General features: G+C 41.9%; 1 protein-coding gene across 2 annotated transcripts in view; it reads left to right on the top strand.

Moving 5' to 3' along the window:
- Positions 1 to 243: 243 nt before the first annotated feature.
- Positions 244 to 27,625, top strand: part of LOC110193614 (regulator of G-protein signaling 3) — a 111,911-nt gene continuing 84,529 nt past the window's right edge. The window contains exons 1-7 of one of the 2 annotated variants that reach the window (XM_078150038.1): positions 244 to 647; positions 3,172 to 3,261; positions 4,187 to 4,412; positions 15,096 to 15,146; positions 16,136 to 16,194; positions 21,499 to 21,593; positions 22,648 to 22,716. In XM_078150038.1, the coding sequence (XP_078006164.1) occupies positions 4,250 to 4,412; positions 15,096 to 15,146; positions 16,136 to 16,194; positions 21,499 to 21,593; positions 22,648 to 22,716 (437 nt within the window). In that variant the 5' untranslated portion in view covers positions 244 to 647; positions 3,172 to 3,261; positions 4,187 to 4,249. The remainder of the gene's footprint in view (positions 648 to 3,171; positions 3,262 to 4,186; positions 4,413 to 15,095; positions 15,147 to 16,135; positions 16,195 to 21,498; positions 21,594 to 22,647; positions 22,717 to 27,625) is intronic. The other variant, XM_078150037.1, reaches the window with a different exon arrangement.

The following is a 27,625-nucleotide window of genomic DNA, read 5'->3' on the forward strand; positions in this document are numbered from 1 at the left end:
GTGACAGTGAATTAAATTGATTTTTTATTCATGTTGACTTCTTCTCAGTATTTGATTCTGAGATAGGCCAATATTGATGGACTTAATCATATTGGTTTCCCATCCCAAATACTCTCTTTCTGCAGGATTATTGATATGAAAAGACCTAATATTGTTGACATTTTCAATGTGAAACACCAGATCTTCCATCTTCTTTTCAATATTTTTGTGTCTGTCTCTTCTTCTTTTTTTTTTTTCTAGGCAGTTGGGGCTAAGTGACTTGCCCAGGGTCACACAGCTAGTAAGTGTCAAGTGTTTGGTCTGAGGCTAGATTTGAACTCAGTTCCTCCTGACTTCAGGGCCAGTGCTCTATCTTGTCTGTTCTTTTCCATTCCCATCGCTTGCATCCTAATGAACATCCTTGCCAACTTATGCCTAGATTTTTCAATTGCCTTCTAATTGTTACCACCAGATACAGTCTTAAAGGAGATTCAGACAAATCTTTGCCAGCTTCTCAGGAGCAGGGCAGTACCTCCCTGCTTTCTTTTCCAGAGCTCCGGGTTAACTTGTATGGTCTGGATCTGCTTTCCTGGAGGAAGACAGGAGTGGACTGGAATATGGAAAGGGAGCTACTGTATTACTCTGCATCTCACAAGACTCAGTGAGAGGTACTGAAACAAGTGGGGGGTCATACTGCCTGGGCTACTGGGGGAAGTAGGAGATGAATGGGATGGATTAATCTTAACTTGGAGAAGAATGGGAAACAAAGACTTGATTGAGTAGAATGAGAAGTATCAGAAGAGGGCCTTTGTTTATAAGGTAGGGGGACCTGCTATAAAAGAACAAAATGAGTCAATAGCTGAAAATCATTCTGGCCTTGGAAGTATGAAATTGTCAGCTGGGATGCCAGGCAATTTGCTTGCTAAGCAGGGTTGAGCCCAGCACTACTGATGAGGAGGACCATAATGCTGTTTGGGGGTGGGGAGCCATGACAGGTAAGGTGGAGTGCTGGATGCCTGCCAAGAGTGGAGGTGTCATAGTGAGCAATAGGAGGTACAACCTTAGCCTCTCCTCCAGTGAAGCTTGGTCCAAGGCAGCACTATGAGCTGTATCAACTGTACAGATTTCTGGGATGGGGGAAAGGGATCACCTTGCAGAGGAGGAAAGGGCTCTGACTTTGGTACAAACTTGGGTGTGAGTTTTATGTCCTTTCCTGTGCAAGGGTATCTGATGACTGACCACCTTTGGCCTTTACTTTGGTGGGGGCAAAGGAACTAAAGAAATTCAGAGGTCCCCAAAGTATACCTGGATCCTTCTGTCAGTTGTTGTTATTCAGTCATTTTTCAGTTGTGCCTCTTTGTGACCTCATTTGGAGTTTTCTTTTCTTTCTTTCTTTTTTTTAAGGCAGTTGGGGTTAAGTGACTTGCCTAGGGTCTCACTAGCTGTGTCACATGTTTGGTCGGAGGCTGGATTTGAACTCAGGTCCTCCTGACTCCAGAGCCGGTACTCTACCCACTGCGCCACCTACCTGCCCCAATTTGGGATTTTCTTAGCAAAGATACTGGAATGGTTCGCCATTTCCTTCTCTAGCTCATTTCTGCAGATGAGGAAACTGAGGCAAACAGGGTTAAGTGACTTGTCCAGAGCTATACAGCTACTAAGTGTCTGAGGCCAGATTTAAATTCAGGAAGATGAGTCTTTCTGCCTCCAGGCCCCAGGCTCTCTATTCACTGTGCTGTCTGGCTGCCTTCAACTTTAATTGTTCAAGAAAATATGCTTGTTTTTCAGTTATTCAGTCGTGTCTAACTCTTCATGACCCCATATGGGGTTTACTTGGCAAAGATGTTGGAGTAGTTTGCTATTTCCTTCTCCAGTGGATGAAGGCAAACAGTGGTTAAATGACTTGCCCAGGGTCACATAGCTAGTAAATATCTGTGGCTGGATTTAACTCAGGTCTTCCTGACTCCAGGCCACGCACTCCACTGTATATCCGCTGCTCTACCTTTGCTACCCCATATTGTCAATGCCTCTGACATAAGGGTTACATGTGCTTTTGTCTAGCGTCTTTAATGATCATCCTGGGCTCTCTAAAGCCACTGTAGGAGGTAAGGTCTTTGAAAATTCTGTCCCTTCTCTGAGCTTAGTATTTAGTGTAAGATTTATTTTTCTGGGTCGCAGGTTTGCTAAGTTCTTCTATTTGAAGTGTTCAAAATACAAAATCCAATGGGAGCTACTTTTTTTTCCTCCAGATCCACAGTTATAGTACAAAAATATTCTTGAATGTTGACTTAAAGTTGGGGGTGGTAATAAGAGAAAATAATTTTGTAGTAATTTCCATATAGTTTAGATACATTCCTGTAAAGTGGTAATAGTTGAAGGAGCCCTAGACTAGAAATAATAGCTACAGACTAATAGATTAATAATTATATATGCATAAGTGCACTTATGTATATATGCATGCATATGTATTTATCATATGTGTGATGTGTATGATATATATTTATAACTACAGAATGATTCCTGCAGATGAGGAGTCAGGAATTTTGAGTTCTGATTCCTCTTCAGCTACTTACAGTATGGTGTGGCAATGTCTCCTGCCTCTCTCTGGTCTTCTGTTACCTCATTTTTGAAGTAGGGATACCATCTGGTACTGGGCCCCTAAATCAAGAGATTCAGAGATCAGAGATCTCAGAGATCCCTCCCAGGGTCCTTAATTGCTGCTTCTTTCCTCCTAGGGGAAGGCTGGCTAGGGATAGTGATTTCTGGGGTCAGTGATTGCTGGCCTTGGCTGGGTGCCTAGTTAGGAGCAGTGGGGTGGAAGCAGCAGACAGGCCGTTGGAGCACTTTTCTGGCTGCCCAAGCCCTGGAGCACTGGTAGCCAGATCTGCTTTCATGCAGCTTTGGGCTGTGCTTCTACTTCTCCTCTTCATTGCCCATTTTACCTCGGGAGAAAAGGGAGCTTATATCTTTCAGAGAAGGAGCTCTTGCTGTTGTTGTTCATTCATTTAGTTATATCCCACTCTTTGTGACCCCATTTGGGGTTTTCTTGGCAAAGATACAGGAGTGGTTTGCCATTTCCTTCTCCAGCTCATTTTACAGATGAGGAAGCTGAGGCAAACAGGGTGAAGTGACTTGCCCAGGGTTTAGTGAGTGTCTGACACTATATTTGAACTCAGGTATTCCTTACTCCAGGTCTGGCACTCTATCCACTGAGCCACCTAGCTGCAGGAATTTTTCCCACATACAAATCTCTCCAGGGCTGTGCAGGCTTCTTGCTGTCAGGTAAGCACAAACACCATTTGGTTTCTTTTAATTGAGTGGTGACAGGATGTTGGTTTGGAATCAAAATGACCTTTTGGGATCCCAAAGAATGATCTCTTGGTAGCTGCCTGGGGACAGGGTTGCCAAAGGCAATAGAATTGTGAGGTGAACAGTTGCTCTTCCCAGGGAAATAGCAAGATTTGTGTTTCTCTTGCACTAGGGATTAAAGACCAGCAAGATAAACAGTGTGATTTCCTTTGGGATTAGGGGAAAGAGCAAATAAACAGAGGTTGGTAGGTTTGAGGGAGTTGCTCTGTGTGTGTGTGTGTGTGTGTGTGTGTGTGTGTGTGTGTGTTGGGGTGGAGTAAATTTGGCTACTTTACAGAGGTGAAATGTACTTCCTTAGGTCCAGGCTATGGCTACTGTCTTCTTGCTTCTACCTAGAGGTACTAACAACAGAAACAAAAATCCAAAGACCCCCTGCTTTCCATTGCTCTCTCAGGGGAGCCAGAGCTTGCTGAACTGTGGCTTCCAATACGGCATTCTTAGGTCTCTGAACCGACCTTGGCCTTATAGTTTTGTCAGGAGAGAAGAGAGAAAGTCATTAGACAGACCTGCTCCCAACTTAGCCCGATGGGCAATTTACTCTTGTAGAATGCAGAGCAATTCTGGGAATCCCAGTGTGCTGACTCTTACTAGCACTGACCCTTGACAAAAGAAGCAAACTTGATTTTTGCCACCCCTCCTCCCTTCAGATTCCCCATGCCCTCATGAAGCTTGGGTCTCCCCAGTTGTTGGAGAAAAGCGGATGATATGGAGAAGGCTAAAAGCTCGTGATAATAGAGGAATTTCAGGCACTGTGGTGCCTGGGGGAGGGAAGCATATGTAGCCCCCTTAAATCATGTCATACGGTGCACGACTACTCTTTATTCGACCTGTTCTCCAGGTTGGGCAGTCTTTCTGGTTGCAGTGCCAACTTTGCTCCAGCCTCCAGTTTCTTCCTGGAGAGATGGCTCAGTTGGAACAAAGAGAGGAAGAGCAGCTATCTGAAAGTCACAGGGGACCTGAGAGAATGGAGAGACAGGGCCAGGTACTTACTCTTCTCCAGGAGGGAAGAGAGCCAGAGGGAAGCACCAAGAGGAGGATCAGCCGCTTGCAAGTTGAGGGTGCAGGTATGTTGACTGTCTTGCTGGGGATGCTAAATAAAAAGGGGTCCTTTTAAAACTAGCCTTGCCCGTGAGAAGGGTAGAACTTGCCCAGTCTCTACTCCATGAAGTTTGCTGTTGCTCTAGTTGAAGGCCTGTTGTTAGAAAGCATACCCAAGTATTTAACCTGAGGATAATTTGCATCTCATTATGCATGTTTTAGTGTATAAACTTAATTGTAACAGCCAAATAAATTATATTCCTTAGCCTCTGTTCTTTCTCTATTAATCTGCCTTATATCCATTCTAACTGTTGCTGCATCAGTGGGGTCCAGCCCAGCCTGGGAAAATGCTGCACTGATCTTTGCCCTGCTGTCCTCTTCTTCTAATGGTCCGTGGCCCTAGACTGGCTTCCTTTGATGGGGTGGGGTGAGATCTGGAGTATTCTGTTCAGGTGTGGGCAGCATGGTGCATGAATGAAAGAGCCCTTGCTGTGCTGTGCGCCCCGAGCCCCAGGGGTACACGAAGAAGTGAGACCACCTCCGGGTTTGGGAAGGACCGGGATAACCTGGAGACTGTACGGAGGAGGATAGTTAGGGTGGCGAAGGGCCTTGAAGCTGCATCATGGGAGAATTGGTTAGAAGAACTGAGAATCTTTAGCCTGGAGAAGGCTCGGGGATGCGACGGCTGTCTGTAAGTATTTCAAGGGCTGTCATGTAGAGGGGGGAGTCAGACTTGTGCTGTTGGACCTCAGAGGGAGAACTGGGAGCAGCGGGTAGAAGTGGTAAAGAGGCAGATTTAAGCTTGATGTTAGGAAAAACTCCTTGACAATGAGAGCTGGGCAAAAGGGGAATGTCCACAGTCACACTGAAAAAGAGTTCTTGAATCTTTTTTTTTTTGGGGGGGGCTGGGCAATGGGATTAAGTGACTTTCCCAGGGTCACACAGCTAAAAAGTGTTATGTGTCTGGGGCTGGATTTGAACTCAGGTCCTCCTGAATCCAGGGCCAGTGCTCTATCCACTGTACCACCTAGCTGACCTCGAGTTCAAATCCTACCTCAGGCACTTAGCATCAGTATGGCCCTGGGCAAGTCATTTAACCTTCATGTGGGTTAATTTCCTCATTTGTAAAGTAGAGATAATAATAGCATCTGCCTCACAGTATTATTGTGAGGAGAAAATGATTTAATTTATGTAAAGTGCTTTGCAAATCTTAAAGCACTACATACATACTACCTATTACTATTGTTATTAATTTTCATATAATTTAGGTAGTTTCCTACATATGGTGGTATGTAGTGTAGTGGCATGAGTACTGGACTAGAAGTAATAGCTATGGACTAATTATACACACACACAGTGGCTATAGAATAATTCTTATAGAAAAGGAAATAAGAATCTTGGGTTCTAATTTCTTATACTTACTAGCTGTGTGGCCATGGGAACATGACCTATACCTCTCTGATCTTATTACCTCTTTAAATGGAGGGTCTGGGATATTCAGAGAGGACTAGCACCTCTGGTGTGAGGGCTTATCGAGCCCTTTTCAGGGCTGCTCAACCACCTTTGGTAGCACAAAACTCTCACCTGTGGTTCCAAGAACCTGTAGCATGCACAGCAGCCACTCCCCAGTAAAATTGTCTTGGCAGATAAATGAAACCAGGCTGAGGGTAACTGATGGGCCTCAAACCCATGGGTGAATTAGGGGGGTGTCTACCCCAACCATATGAAGACTTCCCCTGCCAGAAGGGGCGGATGAGAACAGGTTGTTCCAAATGCCATGAAGGATGCTGAAGCAGGTACTGTGGAGCGCTTTGAAGCTTGGTCCTATTTGAAAATGGAGGACAAACAACAGCCTTTTTAAATGAGGATACTAACATCTGGTAGTAAGCAGCTAGATCAGCTGATTGCTTGATAACCCTTCCAGATTATGTGATACTTAATGCCAAAATTTAGTGAAATACCCTAATCTCTGCTTCTTTCCCCTTGTTAAGAAAGGCTCATGATCTGTGGCCTTTATTTTTTACAGTGCCATGTTGGGCTTATTTGGTTTTGAAAACTTGGTCTGTCTTAAGAGATGGTGGATCCCTCCTCCTTGGAGGGAGCTGGATAACTGCTAGTCAGGAATGTTCTAGTAGGGATACCATTCATGTGCGGGTTGGACTAGATGGTCCCTAAGAGCCCTTCCAACTCTTAAATTCTGTAATTGTAAGTCTCCACTTTCCTGCTGCTTGGGACTTTTTCTTCAGAGGAATTCTTCTGGGACCCATCTCAAAGGAGAGGCATTTGTCAGTTACATTTAGGGAACAGGATGCCTGGGATCCTCAGAGGGCAAGCCTTTGTTTTTTTTCAGCAATCTCTAATAACTTGAAGTTTGATGATCATTGCTTCTTGGAGTTATGGTAGCTCAAGTGTTTATTCACAAAGGGCATGTCCTTCTCATTTTAGTTTCTTCACTCCCAGTAATGGGGGAAAGAGGGTGTTTTCATTGCGCTCCACTCCTCTGCTTCAATTGTAAGTCTTTGTTGTTGTCACATGCTTAGGGTACCTGCTAAAGGGTGCTCTAGATATTAAAAACCCCTCTCATTTTCTAAAAGGAGCCGCTCTTTGTTATCATTTTGTAAGAATTTATCAGAGTGGGAATTGATGAGGTTCAGAGAGGGTCACTGTGCATTGTGAGAATTTTTTAAATCCAGACTTGATAACTATTTCCATAAACCTCACTTTTAGAGAAGTTCATTCTTTTCTTCCTTCATCTTTCCTTTTTAGTGTCAGGCCTAATTATATGTCTGAGCTTCAAAGAATATCATAACCATTAGCTAATTGCTCACCATCCAGCAGAGGTGTGGAGCTTCCACAATATGTGTTTTGCTTTAATACAGAGGAAGGAATGAACGTCTTGAAGAAGGAGGAAATCTTCCTAGCAATATCACTGTGGCCACTTCACTCTACTGACATTCCCAGTTCCCTGGACATAGGAAAGATTGACCTAGTTAATGAGCAGGGAAAGCCAGCTGTAGAGGGTTTCTGCAGTTTCAGCCCCTGGGTGCGGCCTTTTCACAGGTGCTGTGCTCTGAACAGGTGCCTTGAGGGGAGGGAGCAGCATATTTGTGCAGTTCAGAGGGGGCATGGCTCCTCCCCCTCCTCTTTGGGCTGGGTGGAAACTTGTTTTCTCAGTCAGGTAGAAATCATCACTATTCAAACAACGTCATGGCCAATCACATTTAGGGCCCCTTGTACCCCGTTCAAATGAATGGCGGTTACAGCTGCCCTGCCTTCCCCAGAAACACTGCTGTGTGTATGCCGGGGTTGGTGGTGGAGGGAGTGATTTAACGGCTGCTTAGGTTACTGGAGAGCAACACAGAGGACTCCAATTACAGACTCCTTAGGAGGAGGAAGGAACAACCATGGAGCCAGACAACATACATCGAGTCTCCCTCTGTAGTAGAGATGCCCACTGGGACTCATCTTTCTACCTCACAAGCTTTGGTGAGTGCTTTCCCGAGTCTGGGGTACCCACATTGGCTCTCAGAAGGGAGCAGTCAGGATCCTGAGTCCGAGTCCCATAGGCCTATACACTCATGAAAGTGAACCTTTTTCCATTTCTCATCCCCAAGCCTCCAGATAGGTGGCTTGCTCCGGATTTTATTAGCAGCACTCTCTAGTTCACTCCCTCTCAATTGCTCCTGAGCTTCTTCCCTTGGAAAGGGGCTCAGAATTGTACACACCCAGGCATTCTGAACTGTTGAAAATCAACTGCTAAGGCCCTTTCATTAGCACCAAATCTGGTTGGTTCCGCCTCACTTGGCTGGAATAATGCACAATGTTCAGTCTTTCAGAGTTCAGAATTGCTATACAGAATGTTCTTTATTAGCTGGCAGTTCATGGAAAGTTTACGGTTAAAAAAGATGAAAAAACACAGGGTTTCCTGACTCAATTGGGGGATTTCTTGCCATTCCCTAAATTAGAGGGAATAAATGGCTAGGGAGGCAGTCTGCTGACTCTGTCTTGGAAGCTATAGCTCACCGGTGGAGGAGGAGGTCTTTGTTTCTGTACAGCTGGTTTAGGGACCATCCCAGATGGGGGAAGGAGCGGGCTGAGGCCAGGGAAAAAAGTCTGTCTCTGAAGGTAGATTGAGATTGGTAGGGTACTGAGGTGCCTTTCCACCACTGTCCATAGGGCTTGGAGCTAAAACAAAAGCCCCAAAACAATTAGGGGCAACAGTCAGTTGAAAAAACTTCATGGAAGCTAGCAGTAGTGCTGAATTCCTTTAGAGGGCAACTGGACATTTGTGGGGAGGTTGTAGGGATAAGCTGTCCCTTTTCCATCTGTCCAGTGGTGACAGAGGAAAGAAACAACACAGATAGACATGTGCAGAGCTTCAGAGTTGGAAGGGACCTTGGGAGCCAGTACCAGAAAAGGAAACTCCTCTACCTCGTCCTCAACAAGCCTGGGGAGTGAGGGACTCCTTGCCTCCTGAGGCAGCCCATCCCATTTATAGATAGTTCTTATTGCTAATAAGTTTTTCCTTATGTTAAGCCTAAATTTCTCTCTGCAATTCAAATCATTACTCCCAGTTCTATTCTCAGTGACCAAGTAGAACAAATTTAATCCTCTTCAAATTCCTGAAGTCAGTTCACATGCTCCTCCTACATCTTCTCCAGGCTAAACTTGCTCTTTTTCTTCAATTAGATCTCATAGAGAACTTGAGGCCCTTCACAATTCCTCAACAGAGGGCTAAGCCCCTGGGACTGATCAATGGCTTGATTTTTTGGAGTTTTTAGTAGCCAGCGTTGTGAGGAGCATTCAACCCTATTAAGCAATCATAGATTCGGGAGGTGGAGGACATAGATGAGCGTGAGGGATTCTGAGTCCTCAGCATCTAACTCTAGCCCTGCTAGTCTCTGCGTAGAGCCAGTTTTGCTTCCTAGGGATGTAGTGGCCTTGTCAGAAGCACCAGAGTGAAGTATATTGATGGATGCTGAAAAGGGGGAGGTGCTTCCTCTTTGATATCTGAGTTTGAAATACCCTGAAAAGTGGCCTTGGGCATCATTTTCATGGAGGTACTTTTCACTATCAGTGGCTTGTCCTGAAGCAGAGGGTTTGGGACTAATAATACATTTGGAAGGTGGTTGAAAGGTACATGTGCTGATTTCTCCTTCTGGACCTAGAGAATTAGTGTGCTCTCAGATTGAACAGTTTCCCCAGTTTAGTGTAGGGCAGCAATTAGTTCTCAAAGTGTGGTCCCCTTTCAAGGGGTCTGAAAGGTCAAAATATTTGTGTAATAAGACTAAGATATTTTAATCTTTAACATGGTAAATATAAATAAAAGCTTTGTGGGGTCCTCAACTAGTTTTTAATAGTATAAAGGGATCTTGAGGCCAAAAAGTAGTTTGAGAACCACTGGTGTAGGGCATAAACTGATTGTTGGAGGTAGGCAAAGACTGCACATTGCCTGGCACATAGCAAATGCATAATATAATGACTGACTGAACATAGGATTGTACATTATTGAAATAGGCTTACCAGTGGGATTGACTTCATCTAGAAGCTTTAATTGTCCTAGTGGGATAGAGCAGAGCCTGAGGGTCATTTTCCATTTAGTCAGAAACCATACTACCTTTCGTAGTAACCCAGCTCTGAGGGTCTCTAAAAGGCACATATCCTGAGCAAATGTACATTGATGACCCTAGTGGGCAAAAGACCCTGAAAAACTCCTGCCCTTCCTGCCCTGTTTCAACCTGGATGGTTCTGGACTTCTTTGGCACAGCCATTGTGCCCTTCTTGATCTAACACACTATTAAGTATGTTTTTCTTTTAAATTGAATCTATGGGTTTATCTGTGTAGGACATTTTTAGATACTTTCTCTTGCCGGTGCAAATTGACACCTTCTTTGCCAGTTATATAGAAAGTTATCTGGGGGCACTGAGAAGCTCAGGGTCTCACAGTCAGTTTGTGTCAAAGGTAAAACTCGAGCTCAGGTCTTCCTCACTCTGTGGTTGGTTATCTATTAGTTATACCATACTGCCTCTCATCAAGTGCATATAAGCATTTGATAAGTTCTTTTTGATGATGAGATTTTTAGTAGGCCTAGATTAACCCTTTCACATTATAATGAATGGAGGGGCAGCTAGGTGGCACAGTGGATAGAGCACCAGCCCTGGAGTCAGGAGGACCTGAGTTCAAATCCGGCCTCAGACACTTCAGACACTTAACACTTACTAGCTGTGGGACCTTGGGCAAATCACTTAACCCCATTGCCTAGCCAAAAAAACCAAACCAAACCAAACACAATATAATGAATGGTAGACTTTGTTCCCCCCGAAATGTCAATTTTTATAGCAAAAATAAATAAGTAAATAGTAACAAAATAGTTAATTTCTTCATTGTATATTTATTGAAATGATTGTATTTGCCATGTGACATTGATTTTCTTTGAAAAATATATTTAATAGTGGAAAAATAATCATTTTCAAAGTGAGGTTCTTTCTAATGAATTGCATAATATCATCATTAAACATGTGACAGGTCAAAATCATTATAATATATAGGGTTTTAAAATATAAAATTACTATTGCCATAATTTGTAAAATGCTCCTAAACTGCCAATTTTGGAGCAAAAACTAGAGAACTCTGAGCTCCTCTGTTAGATTGTAAGCTCCTTGAGAGCAGAGAATTATAGTGTTATTATCATCCCTGTTGAAGCCTCCTGTTTATTCTGCTTTTATTAGAGAAGGGATTCAAATGTTGAATTCCTATCTCCCAAAATAAGTCTTTACACTTGTCAAATTTGGTAGCAGTTGTTGGGAAAACTGGAAGACAGTGTGGCAGAAACTGAGCATAGACCAGTATCTTATATCATTTACCAAGATAATGTTAAAATGGATATATGACCTAGATATATAGAGAGCTATTACAAGAAAATTAGAAAAACATGGAACATATTACCTATTAGACTTATGGTAGGTGAACAACTTATGAATAAACAAGAGATAGGAAAATTAGGTATAAAATGGATAATTTAGATTATATCAAATTAAGAGGATTTTGTACAAATAAAACAAACGTAGCCAACATCAGGAGAGCAGAAAATTGGGAAAAAAATTTTATGGGCAGTTTCTCAGATAAAAGTCTCATATCTCAACTATATAAAGAACTTTGTCAAATCTATGAGAATGAGTCATTCCCCAGTTGATAAGTGGTCAAGGCATATGAATAGGTAGTTTTCCAATGAAGAAATCAAAACAAAATATGATTGGAGAAATACAAATTAAAACAACTTTGAAATATTTTGTACCTACTAGATTGGCTAAAATGATTGAGGGGGATGGTGACAAGTGTTAGAGGGGATGTGTAAAAATTGAGACCCTAATTGTTAGTGGAATTGCAAACTGATCCAGCCATTTTGGAGAGTGGTCTGGAATTATGGCCAAAGAGTTGTTAAGCTGTCTATACCATTTGGCCCAGCAATACCACTACCAGGTGTGGAATGATTGGGTAGAGGGGCGATAGTAGCATCAGGTGCAATTGGGGAGGCATTGAATAAAATTAAAGGGGAAGCATAAGGAAAGAGAAGAGAAGAAAACTTAAAAAAAATGTACATGTTTCATCTGTTATGTAATAGTTAAAATCATCGTGATTACATTATTTTCCAAATAAACACACAAAATGCAAGTTATAACTGATCAGTGGTCAAGTCTGCTGACAAGTCTTAACAAGAAAGTGTTGGCAGGTAAGCATGTTGCATGTGGTTCAGAAGTCTAGCACATATTGGCAGGAATATGTGTGTGTAATGAATTTTTTTTTTTTGGCTAGGCAGTGGGGTTAAGTGAGTTGCCCAGGGTCACATAGCTAGTAAGTGTCAAGTGTCTGAGGCTGGATTTGAACTCAGGTCCTCCTGACTCCAGGGAGTCAGGTGCTGTACCACTTACTATCAGGGATGTACCACCTACTATCAGCCTTCAGTGACAACTAAAATCTTCAACAATAAAGGACTTTTTTTTTTTCCTAGACATGTAATAATATTCCTGGAAAGATGTTCTGTAGGTAAGACTGATCTGGAATTTGGAGTGTGTAACTTTGGACTAACTTAGCTGCATCAAGAGATTAATGATAGAACTTGTTCATCAAAGAACCCAGCAAGTCAGCAAGCCTTTTAGCTCCTAAGCAAAGATATATTGAACCTTTTAAAAGAAATGAAACAACTACATCCTTTTCATAGAAGGCAGCTTCAAAATGCTAGTTAAAAATTTCCACATTTATCTTCTGAAAACATGCCATAGCAATTAAATTGGATGTTATCAATTTTTGAAAAGCCAACGGGGTTCAAATTTTCCATTTCTTTCAGCAAGTTAAATTTTTTTTTTCAAAGAAAAAAAAAAGCTAGGGCAGCAGCTGTGTTTCCCATGGCCATGGATCTGTGATTATCTAGAGCCAGAGGTGTTAAACGTGTGGCCCATAGGTTACATTTGGCCCACAATACTCCAGAGTATGTCCTGAACCAGATTAAAATGCAGTTCCTATCTGGCTTTGGTGTGTTGATAGAGTAATAAAAAATATAAACATGTGTGGTTTTCTAAGTCAGTATCAGCCTACAGGGGTCCTTATGTATGGGTTTAGTGGCCCCTATTTCTGTTTCTCAGAAATAACTATTGTTAGGTGCTAATTATTAATCTGACTAAATGGTTTCTCTGACTTTGGACATTTAGATGTGTTCCAGCCAGGACTGGGTTTATATTGCTAATGTTTTGGGACAATTTCCTTATACTGGAGAAGGCTATGAGAGGTCTAAAGAGATCCAATTGATGACTTCTAAAAATACATTGCTTTTCATAAACACATGAAACATTTTTGGGGGAGAAGAGTTTTTCTCAGCAAGCTTATGAACTTTTCAGGAAGTTTCTGTGAGGGTATTTCATAGATGGATACTAGATATCTTGGATTACTCTTACCCTTATTTTTTGATTGTATCTATTTTTTTTTTCTGACAAAATCTATGCTCAGAACCTCTGGTAAGTTGTAATGTTTGGAGTTAAATGAATGATTTTAACAAAGTACCAGATCAACATGAAACCTTTTGGGTTGGGGAGCAGAGAGGAATACCATGGCAATATACTGGTCTTGTTGGGCGTTTAACATGGGACCTTCCTTGGGCAATTAGACATTTGCCTGGTGGCCTGCCTGTAACTATACCTTTTCATTAGGGACAATGTGAGGGAGAATGGACAAATTATGACCTGCCACCCTTGGAAATGCTGTCTGAGGCCCTGGCATGGTGGAGCTTTATCTCATTTGCTTTGGTGAGGGCATCCTGTGTGAGGCAATAAAAGTATCTAATTGAGGTATTCTTATGTTGCTGGGATGTTGCTCATTGTATGTCATTACTTGTCAGGCATCAGTAACTAAGTAAGTGGGCAGGGTAGGAAGCTAGTCAATGAGCGTGTTTTAAGTGTAGAACATAACATCATAGCTCTTCAATGCTGTAGCTACTACAATCAATGAGAATCAGCTTCTTTCTCTTTTCTTGCCCCCTGCCCTGTCATTTCCCACCAGTTAACCATAGGTCCACCCTTGGATGGTGAGGATGATGTTGAAGGGATAAAAGGCATAAGTGTCCCCCATTCTTGTAGCTCAGAATGTTAAGGATAGTAAGCATAATACCTTTACCATTTTGTGTTTTTGCTGTGTCCTTGTTCAGTAACTGAAGGGTCTTGGCTGTGGGAAGTAGTAATTGCCTATACCTTCAGATAATAACACCGTGGACTTTTGTGATACCTTTCATCCAAATAGCTTAGAGTACCCTTTAGTATTATCTGATTAATCCCCTGGGGGTAAAGTAACCAGTATTATTATGTCTATTACATACCAATGGAAATTGAGGGCCAGAGAGGAGGAAGTGGTTGGACCAGTAAGTGGGTGAGTAGTGGAGTCCTTGGGACTGCTCCTTGACATTCATCCTAGGGCCAGTACTGAGACCAGAGATGCTTTGGATCATTCTGGCCCTGGATTGTCATGGGCAGGAGGGAAATTAGATTGATTTGAGAGCTGAATAGGTTTGTTATGTTCAGAATGTGCTAGGACTGTAGTTTGAAATCATAGATGCATCCATTTGTTCACTCAACATTTATCAGCCGTCGACCATAGGAATGTACTTTATTCTTCAAATGGGAGATGTATCTAACATGGAGGGGTCAAGAGGCCATCGGGGGCCTTGGCTTAGATTCCAAGGGGTTCCAGGCTCATTGAGTTTTATCAGTTGCAAAAAACCTTTGTTTTTGGCTGTGATTTTTGCACTCAAATCCTGCAGTAGAAGATGATACTGTCTTCATTGTATAGAAAATAGAGAATTTAGAATCTGAGCATTTTTCAGGGGGATATAGGAAGGACAGACTGGAACCTGACCCATGGAATCAAGGTGCAGAAAGGACTTGATTCCCATAGCTAGTTGATGCGCTGTTCTGCAACACTGTTTCCTTCTATTCTTCTCTCTCTGGTTGTGAGATCGAGGTTCTTCTTTGATTTTGCCTTATTATTGCTATCCCTTGGTGGAAGTCTTCAGCGGGAACTGCTTAGGAAGTCATATGTGGGTCTTGATTCCTTGGATGCATTATGCTTTGGAACTGTTTGATAAAAACAAATCACATCTATTACTAGCCATTTGATTTTTGGATTATACGTGGGATAAAATAGATTGCTTGTGTTTTCTCCTTAGGTCAGTTGAAACTGTCAATAGATAAACAAGACCGAGTTTTGCTTCTTCACAGTAAGTATGTTTTCACACATCTCATCCAGTAAGGGCTAGGCAAATCACTTCCATTGCTTGCAAACAATTACCCTTTTCTTTGCAGAGTGTTCTGTTGGTTTTTAACAAGTGTGGCTTTTACGTGAGACCTTTTGTAAGGCATTTTCTCTGCTTCTGTCTCGTATATGTATTCGGCTCCTATTCCAGGCCATTTTGCTCAGATAGGGCAGCTTTACACCCCGTAGGGCAGTGTTCTCTGCCTGCAATATTCTAGAATGCCTTAAAGCAAGCATACATTGGAAGGGCCTCTCCTAGCCCTCTTCTTCTTGCTCTTTATTTCTTGACTTTCTGCTTACGAGTGTTCTCAAGGACCAGGGGAAAGAGTTTTTTCAGTCACAGACCCCACTCTGACTGTGCAAACAATTTTTTAAAAAATTGACAGCATAAGTCCCTTTATTTGTATTGGAATTTTTTTCTTTGGCTCCACCTATGTTTCCACATGTGTTTCTGTCCTTCATGGTCATTCCTTCTCCTTTATGGTCATTCTCTCTCCTTTGTCTTGCTTTGTAGGGCCTTAGGCTAAGAATACAAGGCCCAGCCTGCAATAAACTCATGCAGAGTTTGCCTTCATCCTCCAGCTGAAACCCAATAGAGAGTGGAAATGAACAGCAAAATGGATTCTGGTTACTCGAGGCTTACTATTGGATTTCTTTTAGGCTTTTGCTACAAAAGCCAGGGCTTGGTTCCATGACTGCCTCTGTCTCTCCAGATACTCTTCTTCAGATTCATACGTGGTTACCTGACAGGGTTAGCCTTATCTGCTTGATCTAGTTTGTGCTTCTTCATTTCATCATGATTTGGCGTGGGTGGTGCCAGGGAAGGGGAAGGAGGGCTGTGACAGATTTGAGGAAAAGGATAATATCTCAAAGGAAAGGAGGGAATCTTGCAGATAAAGGGGCATAAGCATTTTCCATTATTAATCCTTTTATCAACTATGTACTTTTCTTTAGTCATAGAAGCCAGAGATCTCATGACCAAAGACTCTCGACCTTGTGATGCTTATGTGAAGGTATGTAATGGTGGGGGTAGGTGAGAAGGATGCCATCTAACATGACTCCCCTATTTCAGTGCTCTTAGGGCATTTAGAAATAGAATCTATTTCCGGGCTTTGGCTGTTAGGGTTTAGTCAGCACAAGTATTTATTTGAGTACCTACTGTATATCATACCCTGTGCTAGAATATCTCCATTTCCTTCATCTTGACTGGTTGCCATTCCATTATGTCAGCAGACATAGCTCACATGTACATAGTACTTTGTATAGTTAGAGAATGTTTTTACATCCATTATTTCATTTCATCAGTTCATAGCTTAGAGTTATAACCATCTCTCAGTAACACTAATGAATGATAGAACACGGATATTTAAAATTCACATAAAATTGGGGCAGCTAGGTGGCACAGTGGATAGAGCACCGGCCCTGAAGTCAGGAGGACCTGCATTCAAATCCGGCCTCAGACCAAACACTTGACATTTACTAGCTGTGTGACCCTGGGCAAGTCACTTAACCCCAATTGCCTAAAAAAAAAATTCACATAAAATCCAAGACTATTTTTTTTTAGTAGCAGCTTCAGTTATCTTTAACTAGAATCTTTAACTAGAATTATCAATTCAAACTGGCTAAAATTTAGGTAGTAGGAGAGAAGAGGAGAATTCTAAGGCCTGTTTAATCAGCCTTTAGATTAGTGGTCTCCAAACTGAGAATATGGCCTGACCCAAAGGAGTACATACTCCAGTTAGAGGGTGGAAAGATGGGTTACATTCCACTTTCCCTGTGACAGCCACCTGGGAAATTTGTCTCCAACACAAGCATACCTACAATTGCCCTCCAACAGTCCTTAAATCATCCCCCTCCCTTTGCTATTCGAGTTCCCATCCTCTTCCTTCTGAAGTGAAACTCAACTGTGAATACCTGGGCATTCACAGCAGCAGCTGTATAGATGCCATTGGGAAAGTTACCTTCTCCTGCAGGATACCTACCTCATGCTTGTGGCAGGTGCCCCTCCAGTGATGGCTCTATGATCCAGATTAGTGATTGGTGAGTAAGAGCGCCAGTTCTAATTTTTGTTTTTGAATGGGACAGTAAGTTGCCCAGAATGAGTAAGTGTGAGTAGATAGATTTCTTTACGTTATCTTTCCCTTCGAACCCATTACTTTCAAGGGCACCACCGTCCTTACGGTTTCAGGTTTACAATTTCAGTGTTATCTTTGACTCTTCACTCTTATTTCTCTCTTCACAATGTTTCTTGCATCTGTCCCCTCCTTTCTACTCACATAGCCACCACTTTAGTTCAGGCCTTTATCACCTTTTGCCTGAACTACTATGTTGTGCTCCATCTCTGGCACATAACTCCCTCTTAACTTTTGCCTCACAGAGTCCCTTTTCTTCCTTCAAGATGAAACTTATTTTGTATATGCTTAAATATGTCCTTGTTGTCTCCCTATTAGAAAAGCTCTTTGTGAGTAGGGATTCTTGCATGTATTGGATTTATATCCCTTGTGCCTGACAGAGGCACAACATAGTAGTTGAATAATAAATTGCTTGTCTCTGTCTCAACATTCTCTTCTTCAATCCCCTCTCTCAATTGATCAAATGATCAAGGATTTGTTTAGTACCTACTGTGTGCCAGGCACTGTTTTAGGTAGTGGGGGATACAATACAAAGAATTAATCCTATTCTGAGCAAACTTACGTTTGAATGAGGGTACATTTAATTTAAAATAAACGAAGTACCTTTTCTTGTACTTCATTAAATTAATATAACATTGTAGAACATTGATATAAAGTTAATAAATACAAATATATTCAAAATGGTTACATATAAGCTAGTTTGGGAGGGAGGAGGGCATTATCATTTGGCAGGTTCAAGAAAGGTTTCATGCAGAAGATGGTGCTTCAACTGTATCTTGAAGAAAGAAAGGGACTATTAGGCAGAGGTAATTAGAGAGTGCATTCCAGGCATGGGGTATGGCCAGTGCAGGGCATAGAGACAGAAGATGGAGTGTTATATGTGTGAGGAAAGAAGAGAAGGCTAGTTGAGCTGGATGGTAGAATGTGGAAGTGAAGTAATGTCTAGTGAATAGTGGAAATGGGTTTGGGGCCAGGTTGTGTAGGACTTTAAAAACTGAACAGAGATGTTTATAGTTTGTCTTAGTGGCAATAAGAAGTCACTGTGGTTGGTTGAGGAGGAAAGTCACCATCAGATCTGCACTTAAGGAAAATTACTTTGGCAGCAGTTTGTAGGATGGCCTAGAGTGGAGAGAGACTTGAGTCAGGGAGAACAAATAAAAGTCTCTTGCAACAATCTAGGTGAGAGATGATGAGGACCTCACCTAAGGTCCTAGTTGTGTGGGGTCTTATATGGGAGATGTTGTAAAGGTAGATATGGAAAGATTTCGCAACTACTTGGATGTGGAGATTGAGGGAGAGTAAAGAGTCCAGTATAAAGTCTGAGGAGTGGAAGGATGATGGTGCCTTTGACAGAAACAGGGAAATTTGGAAGAGGAGTGATTAGGAGGAAAGATAATGAATTTCACTTTAGACTTATTGAGTTTAAGCTGTTTCTAGGACATACAGTTTGGGATGTCCAATAGGCAACTGGTGATGTGGGACTGAAGTTCAGGGGGAAACACTCACGTTGGATAGATAGATCTTGGGCTCATCTGTAAGCAATGATAATTAAACTCATGGGAGTTGGAGTTAGCAAGAGAAAGGATATAGAGGACCTAGGACAGAATCTTAAGGAACAAACTAAAGGAGATGTGAGATGGATGGTGGGTCAGCAAAGGAGACTTTGCTCAGACAAACAGGAGGCAAACCAGAAGAGAGGAGTGTAACAAAAACCTAGAGGGGAGATATCCAAATGGGGGGGGTCAACAGTGGCAAATGCAGCTGATTAAGGATGAAGACTGAGAAAAAGGAGCACCAGGTGTGACAATTAAGAGATCATTAGTCACTTTGGAGAGAGCAGTTTCAGGTAAATGATGAGGTTGCAACCTGGACTACAAAGAATTAAGGAGTGAGAAGAGAGGAAATGAAGTTGGTGAGTACATACAACTCTTTCAAGGAATCTGGCTGAGAAAGGGAGGAGAAAATTTAAGGGGGTGTTAGATTCTAGTGAATTTTTTTTTTAAGAATTGGAAAATTGTGTGTTTAAAAGGAAGGAGCCAGTTAATAGAGAGAAGTTGAAGATTCAAGAAAAGGAAATGATTAAGTATGTAATCTTAGGGAGAAGATAGGATCAAATGTACATGGAGAAAGGTTGGTTTTGGCAAGAAGAAAGACCACTTCTTTGTCAGAGTGTAGAGCAAAGGAGGAGAGAGTGGGAGATAATGTCAAGGGGTTTTGATGAAAAGAGAGGAAGAGAATAGGAGCAGAGGCACTCATCAGATGGCCTCAATTATTTGAGGTGGATTGAAGGAGTATGTAATGAGACTCAAGGTGGTTGAAACATATTTGCATAAGTAGGAAAGCCCTGTATTAGGGAGTAGAGGCAGACAGTAAGCTGGGTGCTGGACTTCATGAGAAAGAACATAATTTTGATTGAGTGGGAAATTTTGATGGAGTGGACTTGAAAGGAGGAAGAGTGAAGGAGGTAAAGTGAGGGTCTGGAAGTGACAATGGGGAGGAAGAAATATTTTGATCTCTACTTATAAGACGAATGTGACAGTAGATGTGAGAAGGTACAGTCAGCTGGAGATGATAGCTAGGTAAGGATATTATGTCATCAGGAGGGACCCAGGTCTTGGTGAGGTCTAACACATGGAAAGAGTGTGATACAAAGAGGGCCAGGATAAAGAGGAGTTTGTTCTTTATGGAATAAGAATTCCAGAGGGTACAATGTAAAGGGTTGGTAAAGTTTGGATGGGACATGGGTGGGGAAGAATTGAGGGGAATGGGGATGAAATAACATGAGGAAGTGGCTGGGGACATTTTTCTCCTAAATGGCTCTTACAAGGATAGGGAAAGAAACAACAGAAGCCATAGGGGAAATAGTGGGCCATTGGGTAAGATAGCTCAGTCTCCAAGGGATGTTGGAGAAGGAGCTGGGTTGGGCATGGGTCTGATCCTTCACCTGGGTGGCTGGTAGAGGGGAGCAGAGAGCATTGAGGAGGAGGAGGGTAGGCAGTGGTTCCTGCTAGCTGATGAACTTAGGTGGGGTCTGCCAGATGCAGGTGCTTGCCTTTTCCAGGATGGCTAGTGGTAGGAAGTAAGAAGATCCCCTTTCCTCTTTTCCCATTGGAGACCTTGTCCATTACACGTGATGCAGAGGTGACTTTAGGTCTTGAAGCCTGTACCACAGGAGGACAAACCTTCTAGGTCCTGCCAGGGAATGTAAACTCTTACAGGTCCTACAAAGCTAGAAATGCTTTGAATCTGGGTCTAGCAATGATCTGTCAGCCTAACAAAGTTCAAAGTCTCATCACCAGGAAGTTGACTATCTGATGATGAATGTTTTGGTTATTGTAACTCATGAATTGTCTACTGAGGGATGGAGAGATTGTGATCTGGGTTGGTAAAATGAGTACCCATAATAGTAAAGATTAAAAAGAGTATTAAATTAGTTCATACCTGAGTCATGAGTCTGGACTCAGGAACAGAGTAGAGGTGTGGTCCTTGAACTAGGCATCAGACAGAATGGTGATAGATACTTCTGTGCTTTCTGACTGTTCACTGTCGCTCTGGACAGTTGTAAAAGTTCAGGGGTGAATTCCTTGTTGGAAGATCTGGAGAACAAATTAAGAACTTCATTTTTCCTGGTTTGGTTAAGAAGACTAAAAAGTAGAATTTGAACTAAGAGTCAAGGCCATCCTGACTCATCTCAGGCTTCTCTTTGACTTGAAACCTTTTGAGGAGCCATCTTGAGTTATGTATTCCTCTAATTGAGTGGTTATAAATAGTGAAAATAGATAATTGTATTTTTTTTTTAAAAAGTCAATTTTGCCTGAAGGCCTAACCAGGAGTCTAGAAGTCTTGTCCATTCTTTGGGAACAATTGTTTCTAGCATCGTCTGGGTCTGTCTTCTCTATAACATCCTAAGGCCCTGCACTGGCTTTTCTGAGAGCTACCTTTAACTTTAAGAAGTGATACCTTTATGTACCTTTTGATCAGTTTGATGGCGGGAGTCACTCTTGAAAGAGATAAGAGATACCACTGGGAAGGCTTTTAATATTTGGCTGCTGTTTGAATTTTTTGTTTTGCAACTTAGAGCTGGTGAGCAAAGCTGATTAATGATAATTGCAGTGGTTGGTAACAAGCTGCATCTGATTTGAGAGTGGGTACGATTAGCTAATACAAGTTTGTCTCCATTTCAAGGTGTCTGTGGTACCTGATAATGATCGAAAACGGAGACAGAAAACTCAGACCATCCCAGACTGTAAAAATCCAGCTTTCCATGAACATTTTTTCTTGTAAGTAAATCTATTGTAGTATAACTCAGTCCCATCCTGCCCTTCATTTCTTTGGTGGAAAAGCAAAATGGTAATTTAAGCAATCCAACTGAAAACATGCTTATTTCCAAAGGCCATCTATGTTTTTTCCATGCTTTTTTCCTTGTAGATCTGGCACAATACCTGATATATGGCAGTAGAATCAGTGTGCTAGATGTGATTTAGCTATTACTCATAATTGAAATGCCTTAGACTTAGGACTAGAACTGGAAGCTTAGCCACCTTTAGCCTCTGGAGAGAGTGAGTTTTAGGTGCAGAATGAGAGCTCTTCTAGGTCAAGTGGGATGATATAAAGGCCTCAGTATAAAATTTTGCTTGAAGGAACACTGGCCTAAGCATTGCTGAAGCAATTACTGAAGTTAACCATGAAGGAATCTTTCAAGCTAAGATATTCGTTGGTGGGCCTTTTGGCATATAAAAAGTATTTAGAATGAGATCTCTTTTCCCTCTGTTCTGATTTCTGGGCCCTTGTCGTTAGGTGAAAGAAGTCTTGGGTGCTCTGTTTTGTGATGGAACATCCTTCTCAGACAAACAGGAGAGTGTATATATACCTTTAGACTTGATTTCCCTTCCATGGGTCTCTGCATTTTTTCTCCCAAGTTAGGCTTGGTCACGGTGCTTTGGTAGCGTAGCCCATGTCGGTTTTATAACTCTTTGAGGTTTTTTAACCGTACGAGTTAATTTACCAGTACTTTATTCAGGTAGAACTTCTCCCCTTTCTGGGGGTCTATCCTTTGCTGAAATCTTTATCTCTGGGGTTTGAGTTTAACAAGCTAAGAGGAGTGGCCAGGGCTTCCTCTCTAAGCTTATATAGCACAGATAACTTGGGAAGAAAAGTTTTTTGTGTAGTGGCTGGTTTCCAAAGACAAAGGAGTTTTACCTAGAGCTCCTCAGCAGATGGTTGCAATTGGACAATGTGTATAAAGATGACTTAATGGTAATAATATTTATTTGATTCATCCTGGGGTCCTGTGTCAACTATGAAGGCTCTTGATGCCTTTGACTTACTTTACAGTCCCATCCAAGAGGCAGATGAGCAGAAGAGGCTTCTGGTTGCTGTGTGGAACAGAGAGAGAGACCATAGGTAAGAAGAGTTTCCTGGGTAGAAATGTGTTCCCCTACTGGGCCTTTGGGTAGAAATTAGGAGGGACATCTGCTGTTGCCCAAAATGCCATTCCTTTGGTGATTTCCAAACAGCAGAGGTCAGGGCTCCCCACCTACCCGCCTACCTTGTTCTTGGGTGCTGTCCTCTCTCACCTCAGTGACTGTAATGTTGATGCCTACAAGTCACTCATTCTAACCTAGTACTGGAGATGCAAAGAGGTTGAGGTCATAGGGTTCTGCCTTTAAAGAGCTTACAGTTTAGTTGGGGCAAGAGATTCCCTCCTCACCTTCATTTCCTCATATCCATCTTGCAAAATCCCTAGCTTCCTTTAAGGCTAAGCCACTTTCAACACCACCCCTTTCCCCGACCTCCCTGGCTGCTAGTGCATTTCAGGTCCAATTTACCGTGTATCTTTTTTGTATGTACCTATATGTACACATTATATTCCCTGCTAGGTGGTCAGCTCTTTTTGCTTGTGTTTTTGTATCCCTAGCACCTAACACGGAGGCTGGCACATAGAGAGTGGGATGGAATGGAAAAACATTTGTTAAATGCTGACTGCGTACCCAAGTACTGTGTTTAGTGTTGTAGATACAGATAGAAAACTGAGGCAGTTCTTGTTCTTACAGAGCTTAGATTCCGATTGGGCAAGACACTCTATAAAAGAGGGTTTGGTTTTGTGGCAGATGGAAAGATCAGGCACTGTTTAGGGGTTCTGGTGGGTAGAGTTGTAAGGCAGATGGAGAGGCCTAATGGACCTTGGCAGGTGCTTACTAAATGCTCATTGTTTGATATATTGATTGACACATAAAGCTAAGGGACAGTAATGGGGTGTATATGATAAACGTCAAAGTTGTATTTATTGCCTGCTGGAATTCAGGGGAGGGAAGGAACTTTGTGGGCTAGTGTTTTCAAGGAAGCCTTCCTAGAGAGGTGGGACTTGATTTGATTTGGGTTCTGAAGTAATGGGAAGGTTTGGAGAAATGGGAGGGAGAGCATTCTAGACAGGGAAAATGAGATGATAAATATATAAAGGCAAAAGCACACAGAAACATTAAATAGTGGAACAGTTTTAGGTAGAGTGGGAGGTTACCTTTCAGGGCTTCTTAAACTTTTTCCACTCTTGACCCACAGTTTAAAAAGTGCTAAATAAGGAGCTAGCTGTGAAAGGTAATCTGGAATGTTCTATGTAAAGATGTAGGCCATAGCAGCAACAGCAATATCCCAAGCACAGGGTTAACCTTATAGTGGTGGGGGCAGAGTAGCAGGGAGTGAGATGAGGCATACATTGGCAAGTTAAGAAGCTTCCATGGAAGCTGGCTACTGAGAAAAGAGGGTAGTTCTGTGAGGGAGAGAGTAAAATGAACGAAAAAAAAGAAAAGTCCACCAAATTGACAAAGAGGCAAAAAAGTATAGGAATTATTTCTTATCATTAGTATTGAAAATATGTCAGTAAGAGGCTCCTTCCATCTTTTTGAACTCACTGACACTTGACTCCCCATCCAGATGGCATAACATCCCTGTCCACCCATTTCAGCACTGGTTGCCCCTTCATTACCATGCCACTTCCCTACCCTCCCCCCTCCTTGATGTTTGTAGTGTGGGGAGTAGAAATACTTCTTGTTTCCCACTGTCACTTTCAAGCTCTACCACTATTGCCATCACTCAGTAACCTCTACTCCTTTGAGATTCACTAAATCCGTATCTACCATCCAAGCAAAATTCTGACTTCAGGAAACTGACCTTCCTTCCTCAGTGAGTACAGTGTCTGCCTCAGTCTTTCTCTATTCTCTAACTCCTGCCCTCATACTACAGGAATTTCACCATACTCCCTCAAATACCCTAACTTCCCGGTTCCTCAATTTACTTATTTCCCATAAGCTACTCTACCCTATCTCAGCTGCCCTTGATCTTGCCATTAACCACAACTGTTCTCTTTGAATCAAATTCCTTTATCTCATCATCATCTTTTATCATTTTCTCTTTCCCTCTGCCTTACAATTTATAACCGTGTTCTTGCTTCTCACTGTGACCTCTAGTCCCTCCAGTTATTTCTCAAGCCATCTTTCGTCTTTTGGTTACACTCTTTTCCCTTCCCCATCTTGATCCCTTGTCGAACCACTTCAACTCTACATTAATTTCTTCTATCAGGTTCTGTGCCTTCTATCAGGTTCCACTCATGCCATGCCAAATCCCATCGTGGTTTGCATGTTGTCTCCTCTATTAGAATGCTAGCAGAGACTGCTTTTGCTTTTCTTCATATCCCTAGCACTTAGCAGGGTGCCTGGCACATAATAAGTGCTTAACAAATGAGTGTTGACTGTTGTAACTGTTCTTGTACTCTCCTCTATTGATCAGTTGGCACTCCAGGACACCAAAACCTTGCAGGACTCCTGGAATGTCTGGACCTTTCAGAGCTCACAATGTCATCACAAGTCCAAGACATATCCACCATGGGATACTCATTTGCTTAAGATCAGGGAAGAACAAATGAAAAAGAAGCAGAGGTTACCATGTGCTCATGGCCACATGGAAGCTAAGTGGGAGACAGGGCAGCCACCTTCTCCCTAACCTGCCTCTTAGGACTAGCTTGAAATAGTCCACATGTTTCGCAGTGGGGCAAAAAAAGGAAAAGAGAGTTGGATATCTTAGTAATTCCCTTTTGTGTATTCCTTGATTTATCAATTCTTCAGGCTGAGGAGCCATTTAAGGGACTTTTCATCATCAAACAGTACAAGCCAGAAGTAGGTTTCCCCCCTTCCGCCTTCTCCCCACCAGCTTCCACATGGTGGACTGGAACAAGACAAGGAATATCTGTACGTGCTTCAAGGAATAGCTGCTATAGGCCAGTTTGCCCATGTTGCAGACACTTACTCTCACTTAGAGGCAGCTAGCGGCATAGTGGATAGAACACTTGGCCTGGAGTTAGGAAGACCTGAGTTGATATCTGAACTCCAGCACTTGACTAGCTGTGTGACCATGGACAAGTCACATCACTTCTGTCTGTCTCAGTTTTCCCAACTGTCAGCTGGAGATACTAGTAACACCTACCTCCCAGGGTTATAGTGAAAACAAAATGAGAGGGTGTTTATAAAGCACTTAGCGCAGTATCTGGCACATAGTAGGCACTTAATAAATTCTTCCTTCTCTTACTATATCCTTCCTTCTTCGAACCAAATAACTAGTAGGCAAGAGTGTAATATGAATGTAGATTTATCTCATTTACTATCAGATGAAAATATGTAGGCTTAGAGCCAGGGAATCACCCTGGATTAGATTTTTTTTTTGTATCCTAGGTTAACAAATTGGAATGCTTTTAAAAGTAGCATCTTCTTCAACATTTTGCCTCAAAATAGAAAATCTGTATGTCATCATAGTGGTATAAAATGGTGCCCTGGTGTTAACTTTCTTCTGTAGGCTGCTTGTTCAGTATATGCTTAACATTTTATTAGAGAGAGCATTTGTTCAGAGCAAGTTGGATGCAGAGATGTGTATTGAGTAGAGGAGCATTTAAGCTATAAAATTATTTTACTGTACTGGTTGCTCTATGATGAAAACACTTGGAGGTGCAGTTACTCACCTCTCTGTTTTACAACTAGAATTTCAGGACAGTAGAATAAATTAAGCAAAGTACAGTTTAAGAATGAGTGAGTAATGTTAATTCAAACTATTGGCAAAGAAAGGCATAGTAATGTTGGAGCGAATGAGTCAGCATCAAGTTGAAGCAATACAACAATGTACTGGGGGATGTTTCTTACATTCTTGCCTATTTTGGGAAAGTATGATTCCCTATTCAAAAAATCCATAATAGGCAGTCCAAATGAAAAAGCATACAAAGGAAGAGACACATATATTACTTTCTCAAATGGCTTTGAATTGTATTATCGACAGCCTTGCTAAAAAGCCATCAAGAGTTGTTGTTAATAAAGAGCACATCATCAGTGTTCGTTGGCATGACTGAAGGTATTGAACACAACCTTGGTGAATAATACTGAAGCATGTTACTGATCTGTCTAAGAGAAAAAGCCTTTATAGCTACATAATACATGAAAGGAAAATACTGTGAAAAATGCTACCCAGATTGATGCGTGTGTTCTTAAATCAAAGAGCATTTTTCTTAAGTATGGTCATCAGTCAATTTGAAAAGAAAATTTAATGAATTTACATCATGATTTTAAAAGAATACAGCTTTTTGGTCATTTTTGATAGCCTCTTGCAGCAGCCATGCTGTTTTTTCTAATTGTGCCTTGTATAGACTTACCTCTTTTTTGTCTGTACACTCTTGGGGTTCTAGAGTCTCCCTAAAAGTTTTTTCCCAGAAGCCACCCTGTCTGTAGTCTCCACTTCTCTGTTTATCTGAATTTTGCCTGTCCTCCAGGGTCTGGCCCAAACCCACCCTCCACCTTGAGCCCTCTCTTACTTTCTAGTGCTGCAGTGATCTTTCCTCAGATTGCTTTAGCTAATATGGTCTGTTCTGCTTTTTGGTACTTAATCAGGTACTTGCCTTGTAAGATTTGAAACCACAGACTTGGAGCAGGAGGTGAACATAGAATATTAGAAAATAGATTGTTACAACTGGAAGGAACCTTGGAGATCATGTAGTTTAACCTCCCTTATTTTATAAATGAGAAGACTTGTGACAGAGCTTAATTACAGGCAGAACTGAGGCTAGAACTTCTGTATCTTCTTTTCCAGTTTTGTCCTCTTTTTACCATGCCATATGACTTCTGTGGTATCATCTTGAACCACTTGAAAAATTATTGTATTGTTACTTTTCAAGTGTTTCTCCTATTTCACTGACACTTGTAATGAACTTGAAGAATTATATCTTTTATTTGTTGTGCACAGTAGAAACACAGTTTGTGAATTAAGTATAAACCAGGGATGG

Source organism: Phascolarctos cinereus, unplaced genomic scaffold (assembly GCF_003287225.1).
Source record: "Phascolarctos cinereus isolate Bilbo 61053 unplaced genomic scaffold, phaCin_HiC Scaffold_2;HRSCAF=192, whole genome shotgun sequence".
Taxonomy (NCBI): Eukaryota; Metazoa; Chordata; class Mammalia; order Diprotodontia; family Phascolarctidae; genus Phascolarctos; species Phascolarctos cinereus.